The 10388-nt window shown below is 43.8% G+C and overlaps 2 protein-coding genes across 4 annotated transcripts in view; one reads left to right on the forward strand and one right to left on the reverse strand.

Moving 5' to 3' along the window:
- Positions 1 to 4444: 4444 nt before the first annotated feature.
- On the reverse strand, positions 4445 to 7223 carry LOC124850104 (homeodomain-interacting protein kinase 2-like). The gene is made up of 2 exons (XM_047333065.1): positions 5978 to 7223; positions 4445 to 4507 (listed from the first exon to the last, which is right to left on the reverse strand). Exon 1 carries the CDS (start codon positions 7196 to 7198, stop codon positions 6092 to 6094), a length of 1107 nt encoding a protein of 368 aa, XP_047189021.1. The 5' UTR covers positions 7199 to 7223; the 3' UTR covers positions 4445 to 4507; positions 5978 to 6091.
- Positions 7219 to 10388, forward strand: part of fa2h (fatty acid 2-hydroxylase) — a 29491-nt gene continuing 26321 nt past the window's right edge. The window contains exons 1-4 of one of the 3 annotated variants that reach the window (XM_035643496.2): positions 7219 to 8702; positions 8788 to 8842; positions 8944 to 9005; positions 9570 to 10388. The exon at positions 9570 to 10388 is cut by the window's right edge and continues 445 nt beyond it. The gene's annotated coding sequence lies outside the window, so the exon portion shown is untranslated. Of the gene's footprint in view, positions 9006 to 9569 lie in introns of all 3 variants that reach the window. The other 2 variants (XM_047333063.1, XM_047333064.1) reach the window with 2 other exon arrangements.

The following is a 10388-nucleotide window of genomic DNA, read 5'->3' on the forward strand; positions in this document are numbered from 1 at the left end:
AGGTGAATTTCAATCTGATGGTTTAGCAGGACACCTGGTTATTCAGTCACCAGCTCATCAAGGACAAAAAAATGTAATAATATTCTTCTGAACGTCTGCAAACATGCCTGTATGTGACAGAGGAACAGGCCCAGCTCTGTCCTTTTATTTTTTGGGGTGAATGACTATTGGTTCATTCCACATGTAAAAATAGAAACCACTTGCTTCTTAATTCTGCCAAAAATACTTCTGCGTCGCTTTAAATGGTTTCTTCCAAAGGGACTCATCAGTCTTGACATCGTCAGCGTCAACAGGTCTGACGGCGGCTGCAGGACCGGGGTTTGAAAGATGGAGGCTGTAGCTTCATCAGTGAAAGTAGCAGCAGTTCCCGACTCTTCTTCAGTGGGAGGAGTCGTGTCAGTTGTGGCTGATGTTCCAGACGGATTATCCTGCTCCTTTGGTGACTGTTTCTAAAACACTCAATTTTAGCATATTCAATAAGGGAGCGCTTTAGATAAAAGGAATCATTTGATTTGACTTGATAATAGCTGTGCGACCAACTCGATCAACTCCTACACATGTATTTCATCTGCCAGGTGAGCCATTGTTATAAAACGGTGGCAAAGGGCTTCCCTGGGCCTGATTCTGTGTACATAATTGAGATGCAGACAACATTTGAGGAGATCTAAAAATGCCATTCTGTCTGCATACTCAAGATCATCCTTATTTACTGGGACCGTCTGTACTGCATCCTCCAAATTCAAGAACGAGTAAAGGAAATTCTCGGAGATTGTTGAACTGACACCAAATCGCTGCTTATACGGCATTGGTTTACGTCGTCTCCACTCTGCTTTCTTGTCCAAGAAAAAATACTTCCAGCGGTGTCTATTAGCACGTACATGGTTGTATTCAGGCAAGTCGAACAAGTGCACTATAGCATCCATCCAATCTTCTGGACACTTGTATGGGAAAAGGTGCCTGCTAGAGTACATGAATGCCATGACGCAGCCTACTCCCCACATATCAAGAGCTTCTGACAACCAGAGGCCCAGGACTCCCTCTGGAGGCATGTATGGAAGAGTCCCGGTGGCAGCACCAGACATCACTTCGCCCTCGGGACAAGCCAGACCAAAGTCACTCAACTTGATTTTAAATGGCTGATCCTTGTGATTGACTAACATTATGTTGTCAGGATTTAAGTCCATGTGAATGATGCCAATATTCTTCAGGGCTTCTAACGCCACCAGTAGCTGTTGGGTCACAGGGCGAATTTCATTGAGACTTAGGGCTCTGCACTGTCTCTGCTCTATCAGGTCTGAAAGACTTGTGTCCAGCATTTCAAAGACCAGACAAGGGAGTTCACCGAACTGGAAATGCTCAATGAATTTGACAATGTTGTGCTGGTCAGGGTCAAGAGCCCTAATCTTTTCTAACATCGCTAATTCACTTTGGATGATTTCTTTATTTTCATTGTCTCTGCTTATTTTTATTGCCACTTCCTTACCCGTGTTTAAGTCCACACATTTGGCGACATCGGCACAACCTCCCCCTCCTATGAAGCCCGCTATTTTGTAGCTGGTGGTTTTGCTTTGGAGTACACGGTGGTTCGAAGAGATGGAGGCTGCAGCTTCATCAGTTGGGATGTCAGCTGGAGGTCTGTCATCACCAGGTTCACAGACAGCCGGTAAACGATTGGTGCTTGAAATGTTTTGAGTGAAAGTAGCAGCAGTTCCTGACTCTTCTTCAGTGGGAGGAGCCTTGAGAGTTGCAGCTGAAGGTCCAGGTGCATTGTCCTGATTGGGTTTGTCAGTGTATGAATGCTTCTCTCTGGACATGTCAGGGAGGGAAACTTCTTCCTTGAGACAAGAAATGAATGTGGGGGCGGAAATTTCATCCAAATTTAAGCACAGCTCCTTTGGCTTTGAATTCCTCGTGTCCATTTCTACAACAGTCTCAATTTTGGCATCTTCTGCAAGTGAACGCTTTAGAGAAGAGGAGTCGTTTGAATGGTCTTGATAAGAGCTGTACAAAACTTTCATGAACTGAAGGGCTGTGTATACGTAGGAGTTGGTTTCTTTTTCATCTGCCAGGTGAGCCTTTGTTATAAAACGGTGATAAAGGGCTGCCATTGGACAGATTCGCTGTTGCGCACTTAGATGCAGACAACATTTGAGGAGATCTAAAAATGCCATTCTATCTGCATACTCAAGATCATCCTTTTTTACTGGGAATGTCTTTACTGCATCCTCTAAATTCAAGAACGAGTTGAAAAACTTCTCGGAGACATATGAATCCCAACCACATTCATTATTGTAAGTCTCGTCATGTAGTTTCCAAACTCCTTTCTCCATTCTGATGAAATATTTTTGGCCGTCACGGCTTGACCCTATCTCCTTCCGATCTGGATAGCCCAGCAAGTGCACTAGAGCTCTTAGCCAAATATGTGAATTGGAGTTAGGGAAGAGGTGCCTGCCAAAGTACATGAATGCCATGACACAGCCTACTCCCCACATATCAACAGCTTCTGACAAGGGGAGGACCAAGACTCCCTCTGGAGGCCTGTATGAAAGAGTCCCCGTGGCAGCACCAAACCTCACTTGGCTCACTGGACGAGCCAGACCAAAGTCAATCAACTTGATTTTAAACGACTGATCCTTGTGATTGACTAACATTATGTTGTCAGGATTTAAGTCCATGTGAATGATGCCAATATTCTTCAGGGCTTCTAACGCCACCAGTAGCTGTTGGGTCACAGGGTGAATTTCATTGAGACTTAGTGCTCTGCACTCTCTCTCCTCTATCAGATCTGAAAGACTTGTGTCCAGCATTTCAAAGACCAGACAAGGGAGTTCACCATACTGGCATTTCTCAATGAATGTGACAATGTTGTGTCGGTCAGGGTCAAGGGCCCTAATCTTTCCTAACATTGCTAATTCATTTTGGATGATTTCTTCATCACATTTTTTGTTGTGGATTTTTATTGCCACTTCCTTACCCGTGTTTAAGTCCACACATTTGGCGACATTGGCACAACCTCCCCCTCCTATGAAGCCCGTTATTTTGTAGCTGGTGGTTTCGCTTTGGAGTACACGGTGGTTCGAAGAGATGGAGGCTGCAGCTTCATCAGTTGGGATGTCAGCTGGAGGTCTGTCATCACCAGGTTCACAGACAGCTGGTAAGCGATTGGTGTTTGTAATGTTTTCAGTGAAAGTAGCGGCAGTTCCTGACTCTTCTTCAGTGGGAGGAGCCGTGTCAGTTGCGGCTGAAGGTCGGGGTGCATTGTCAGGGAGAGGAACTTCTTCACTCAAACAAGAAATGGAGGATAATCTGGCTAAGCGTGTGGGGGCTGAATCTTCATCAAAATTTAAGCACAGCTCCTTTGGCTTTGAGTTCCTTGTGCCCGTTTCTACAACAGTCTCAATTGTGGCATCTGCAGTAGCCAACTGCATTAGATAAGAGGATTCCTTTGATTTGTCTTGATAATAGCTGGAACAAACCTTCATGAACTCAAGGGCTTTGTTTGTGTAGGAGTTAGTTTCTTTTTCATCTGCCAGGTGAGCCATTGTTATAAAACGGTGACAAAGAGCTTCCCTGGGACAGATTCTCTGTTCAGCACTGACATGCAGACAACATTTGAGGAGATGTAAAAATTCCATTCTATCTTCATACTCAAGATCATCCTTTTTTATTTGGAATGTCTTTACTGCATCCTCCAAATTCAAGAACAGGCACAAAAAACTCTTGTAGACTGTTGAACTGACACCAAATCGCTTCTCATTAAACCTGACTTTACGTCGTCTCCACTCTGCTTTCTCATCCAAGAAAAATACCTCCAACTGTTTTTTCCAGCACTTATTTGGTTCTGATCTGGAACGCCCAGCAAGTGCACTTGAGTATCCATCCAATCTTCTGGATACATATTAGGGAAGAGGTGCCTGCCAAAGTACATGAATGCCATGACACAGCCTACTCCCCACATATCAACAGCTTCTGACAAGGGGACGCCCAGGACTCCCTCTGGAGGCCTGTACCAAAGAGTCCAGTTGAGATCGTCATCCTCCACTTGGCTCCCTGGACGAGCCAGACCAAAGTCAATCAACTTGATTTGAAACGGTTGATCGTTGTGATTGACTAATATTATGTTGTCAGGATTTAAGTCCATGTGAATGATGCCAAAATTCTTCAGGGCTTCTAACGCCACCAGTAGCTGTTGGGTCACAGGGCGAAGTTCATTGACACTTAGTGCTCTGCGCTCTCTCTCCTCTATCAGATCTGAAAGACTTATGTCCAGCATTTCAAAGACCAGACAAGGGAGTTCACCATACTGGCATTTCTCAATGAATTTGACAATGTTGTGTCGGTCAGGGTCAAGGGCCCTAATCTTTCCTAACATTGCTAATTCATTTTGGATTATTTCTTCATCATATTTCTTGTTGTGGATTTTTATTGCCACTTCCTTACCCGTGTTTAAGTCCACACATTTGGCGACATTGGCACAACTTCCCCCTCCTATGAAGCCTGTTATTTTGTAGCTGGTGGTTTCACTTTGGAGTACATGGTGGTTCGAAGAGATGGAGGCTGCAGCTTCATCAGTTGGGATGTCAGCTGGAGGTCTGTCATCACCAGGTTCACAGACAGCTGGTAAGCGATTGGTGTTTGTAATGTTTTCAGTGAAAGTAGCGGCAGTTCCTGACTCTTCTTCAGTGGGAGGAGCCGTGTCAGTTGCGGCTGAAGGTCGGGGTGCATTGTCAGGGAGAGGAACTTCTTCACTCAAACAAGAAATGGAGGATAATCTGGCTAAGCGTGTGGGGGCTGAATCTTCATCAAAATTTAAGCACAGCTCCTTTGGCTTTGAGTTCCTTGTGCCCGTTTCTACAACAGTCTCAATTGTGGCATCTGCAGTAGCCAACTGCATTAGATAAGAGGATTCCTTTGATTTGTCTTGATAATAGCTGGAACAAACCTTCATGAACTCAAGGGCTTTGTTTGTGTAGGAGTTAGTTTCTTTTTCATCTGCCAGGTGAGCCATTGTTATAAAACGGTGACAAAGAGCTTCCCTGGGACAGATTCTCTGTTCAGCACTGACATGCAGACAACATTTGAGGAGATCTAAAAATTCCATTCTATCTTCATACTCAAGATCATCCTTTTTTATTTGGAATGTCTTTACTCTTTCCTCCAATTTCAAGAACGGGTCAAAAGAAATTGGGTAGTCTGGTAAACTGACACCAAATCGCTTCTCATCAATGGTGATTTTACGTCGTCTCCACTCTGCTTTCTCATCCAAGAAAAAATACATCCAACTGTTTTTACCAGCACTTATCTGGTTCTGATCAGGAAAGCCCAGCAAGTGCACTAAAAAATCTATCCACCCTTCTGGACAGTCGTACGGGAAGAGCTGCCTGCCAAAGTACATAAATGCCATGACGCAGCCTACTCCCCACATATCAGCAGCTTCTGACAAGCAGAGGCCCAAGACTCCCTCTGGAGGCATGTATGAAAGAGTCCCAGTGACATCATCACGGCTCACTTGGCTCACTGGACGAGCCAGACCAAAGTCACTCAACTTGATTTTAAACGACTGATCCTTGTGATTGACTAACATTATGTTGTCAGGATTTAAGTCCATGTGAATGATGCCAATATTCTTCAGGGCTTCTAACGCCACCAGTAGCTGTTGGGTCACAGGGCGAATTTCATTGAGACTAAGTGCTCTGCGCTCTCTCTCCTCTATCAGATCTGAAAGACTTGTGTCCAGCATTTCAAAGACCAGACAAGGGAGTTCACGATACTGGCATTTCTCAATGAATGTGACAATGTTGTGACGGTCAGGGTCAAGAGCCCTGATCTTCTCAAACATCGCTAATTCATTTGGAAAGGTTTCTTCAATTAATTCTTCAAAGTAGGGGATTTTTACTGCCACTTCCTTACCCGTTGTTAATTCCACACATTTGACGAAATATCTATTAAAATCCCCTCCTATTTTGTCCATCATTATGTAGCTGGTGGTTTCGCTTTGGAGTACACTGCAGTACGGAGAGATGGAGGCTGCAGCTTCATCAGTTGGGATGTCAGCTGGAGGTCTGTCATCACCAGGTTCACAGACAGCTGGTTAGCGATTGGTGTTTGTAATGTTTTCAGTGAAAGTAGCGGCAGTTCCTGACTCTTCTTCAGTGGGAGGAGCCGTGTCAGTTGCGGCTGAAGGTCGGGGTGCATTGTCAGGGAGAGGAACTTCTTCACTCAAACAAGAAATGGAGGATAATCTGGCTAAGCGTGTGGGGGCTGAATCTTCATCAAAATTTAAGCACAGCTCCTTTGGCTTTGAGTTCCTTGTGCCCGTTTCTACAACAGTCTCAATTGTGGCATCTGCAGTAGCCAACTGCATTAGATAAGAGGATTCCTTTGATTTGTCTTGATAATAGCCGGAACAAACCTTCATGAACTCAAGGGCTTTGTTTGTGTAGGAGTTAGTTTCTTTTTCATCTGCCAGGTGAGCCATTGTTATAAAACGGTGACAAAGAGCTTCCCTGGGACAGATTCTCTGTTCAGCACTGACATGCAGACAACATTTGAGGAGATCTAAAAATTCCATTCTATCTTCATACTCAAGATCATCCTTTTTTATTTGGAATGTCTTTACTCTTTCCTCCAATTTCAAGAACGGGTCAAAAGAAATTGGGTAGTCTGGTAAACTGACACCAAATCGCTTCTCATCAATGGTGATTTTACGTCGTCTCCACTCATCCAAGAAAAAATACATCCAACTGTTTTTACCAGCACTTATCTGTTTCTGATCAGAAAAGCCCAGCAAGTACACTAAAGAATCTATCCACTCTTCTGGACAGTCGTTTGGGAAGAGGTGCATGCCAAAGTACATAAATGCCATGACGCAGCCTACTCCCCACATATCAGCAGCTTCTGACAAGCAGAGGCCCAAGACTCCCTCTGGAGGCCTGTACCAAAGAGTCCCAGTGACATCATCGCGGCTCACTTGGCTCACTGGACGAGCCAGACCAAAGTCACTCAACTTGATTTTAAATGGCTGATCCTTGTGATTGACTAATATTATGTTGTCAGGATTTAAGTCCATGTGAATGATGCCAATATTCTTCAGGGCTTCTAACGCCACCAGTAGCTGTTGGGTCACAGGGCGAATTTCATTGACACTTAGTGCTCTGCGCTCTCTCTCCTTTAGCAGGTCTAAAAGACTTATGTCCATCACTTCAAAGACCAGACAAGGGAGTTCATCATACTGGCATTTCTCAATGAATGTGACAATGTTGTGTCGGTCAGGGTCAAGAGCCCTGATCTTTTCTAACATCGCTAATTCATTTTGAAAGGTTTCTTCAATGAATTCTTCATAGTAGGGGATTTTTACTGCCACTTCCTTACCCGTGGTTAATTCCACACATTTGACGAAATATCTATTATAATCCAATCCTATTTCGCCCGTCATTATGTAGCTGGTGGTTTCGCTTTGGAGTACACTGCAGTACGGAGAGATGGAGGCTGCAGCTTCATCAGTTGGGATGTCAGCTGGAGGTCTGTCATCACCAGGTTCACAGACAGCTGGTAAAGGATTGGTGTTTGTAATGTCCTCAGTGAAAGTAGCAGCAGTTCCTGACTCTTCTTCAGTGGGAGGAGCCTTGTCAGTTGCGGTTGAAGGTCCAGGTGCATTGTCCTGATTGGGTTTGTCAGTGTATGAATGCTTCTCTCTGGACATGTCAGGGAGTGAAACTTCTTCCCTGGATGTACCTTGGAGTACATCCATCGTTTTTACCAGCATTGTTTCAGACACTTCCACCTTCTTCATTCTTGTTGTTGTGTTCAACAGTTTTTGTTTACGAAATACTTTTCAAATGCTTCTGACTTCCAAACGCTAGTTGTGTTCCTCAACAGATTGAGATGACCTGGGTCAGACATGCGCTCTTATATGTTTGAGATGAAAGACAAATGAAGTCATCATTTATCTTTTGATCCTTGGATCTCTGTTTGGTGTCATAAGACAAAAGAGGCTTTATTGTCATTTGAAGTGTACAGTGTAAATTCTCAGAGACACCAGCAGCAATATAAAAACAAAATTATCGACAAGAATATATACAAAACTAAAAGAAAAAAGTACACAATCATTGTACATAAAATATTTTAAATAATATTATTGTCAAATGCAGCACTAAGATCTGGTCTGTCCCAAAAAAATCCCTTTGCTGCAAATTCAGGATAACTACGGAGTCTCGCTCGAGGCTAACCGCAGGCTAGCTGGCTAATGAGCGCTTTAGCGAGCTAAGCTAACGAGCCAGGCACCGAGCGCAGACACCGACACCCGCTAATGACTGCAAACACGGAACAACACCATCATTTCACTTCCCGACACAACAGGAGCGCAAGCGTCCTGGACTTCTCTGTTGGGACGACTGACCCAGAGCAGGCGGGTGATTCATCCGGTAGTAGCTTGAAATGTTCTTCGAAAGGCTCCGACAACACGGTCCAGAAGTCACGTTCACTGACCGGGGATTAGCTCAGGTGACACCGAGCACTGCCAGCGGCTAGCTGCTACGGAGCGGCTAACAAGCAGCGGCTAGCTGCCACGGAGCGGCTAACAAGCAGCGGCTAGCCGCCACGGAGCGGCTAACAAGCAGCGGCTAGCCGCCACGGAGCGGCTAACAAACAGCGGCTAGCTGCAACCGAGCGGCTAACAAACAGCGGCTTCACCTGTCACTCAAGTAACCACGCCCATAATTATGCAGAATTTCAAACCGCAATATAGTATAAATGGGCGAGTTATAAAAAAATTCCCCCCCCCATTAGCCATTGGGACCAAAACCGTGTTTGCCCCTTGGGCAGGACAAAGGGATCAACGAATGTGAGTTCACATGGACTTTTCCCCTTTAAAATGTTTATTTAGTGAGATATATGGCACATATTGTTTGAATGTTAACATTGCTTTGTGTTTGATTATGCTAGATGCCAGAGTTTAACAGAGAGAATATAGAGACAGTGTGCAATGCTGTGGATGCATTTATGATGTAAGTTAAAAACAACTCTTTTTTTATTATTTGCTTGAAAAGATTTACATTTGTAATAATTTCCTTTTTGTGTAGAAAAACCCCATCCAATCTCTGTTACCATCCATTCTGGATCCCATGTCATATAAATGTGCACCACATTAGAATGTTCTCTGAACCAACACCACCACCAGTATAGTTTTTTTTGTCTTCCTTGTATTTGTTTATATATATTATATTAAATTATATTCACTTTAATGATTACTTTGTCCACCGTGGCTTTGACAAGCACATGTCATATTCACATACACCCTGAGGGGGGCGCTAGTGCCTAAGTCCTGTGCTGCTTTCAGGATCACGTGGGACTTTAACTACTTATAAATAACTCCTACTCAAATAAAGTCGTGGTGCTTTCAAATGCTTTTTTTCATTGGGCGAACATATCTGAAGCCTAAATTGGTTACACCTCTAGTTTATGTCTTATTTAGGTAAATTCTGATTTTAAAAAAAACCTTGCAGAGTAGCCTGCGTAAACATCATTCTATTATAGGCAAATGTTGTTACCTGCCTCCTCGTCATATATAGGACTCCCCTGCAAGTGCGAGTATGTCCGACGGCACGTGAAGGAACCAGCTGAGTTCGTCTGTTCGGTGCAGATAAAGAGGAGAGAGATGAACAAAGACACGCCCTCCGAGGGGAAACACTGGAGCATATGTTTCCTACTGTATTTATCTTTAAACGTGGCTTCTTTATTAATATTTTAGTCTTTGGAGATGATGTCCATATACGTCATCAAGGAAGTTGCCTGCTGGTTGCGAGGCTCACATAGATTTCTCCTCATCATCATCTCAAGTCTTTATAAAACGGCTTTATTATTAAGATGTTTTAGTTTGTTTGTTTATATGTATCAATATTCTCAACGCGTTTGAATTTGTATGTGGACTCGGACCTTCTTATTGATCAGGAAGTGATGACAGACATGATGACAGCTCTCTTCATGTTGTGCCCCCCCCCCGGTTCGGTCGATATCTGTAATTTATGTTCATTTGAACTAATTCACGTTGATGAATATTATTCTGTTAATATGCTGTGATTGAATAATGAGATTCTGATCAGTTTGCCCTCACACAGAGAAGACTTGAGGAGATGAGTTCACTTGTCGCGGCTACAGGTGCTCCTGGACGCGGTGCTGCGTTCAGGGAACAAGTAAGATTCGCGTGTCACGGTAAATGTCTTACTGTGAACCTCGTACTTTATCATGATTTAATGTGAATGAAAACTGGTTGATAACAGCAAATGCGTGTTTATGAAGCATATGACTCCTCTCGGGAGAAGGTTTTCTTCTTTTTTTTTTAAAACAAGTTTGAGAGTTTTAAGAGACGGAGCCGCTGAACGCCTCACAGA

Source organism: Scophthalmus maximus, chromosome 7 (genome assembly GCF_022379125.1).
Source record: "Scophthalmus maximus strain ysfricsl-2021 chromosome 7, ASM2237912v1, whole genome shotgun sequence".
In the NCBI taxonomy this organism is placed as follows: domain Eukaryota; kingdom Metazoa; phylum Chordata; class Actinopteri; order Pleuronectiformes; family Scophthalmidae; genus Scophthalmus; species Scophthalmus maximus.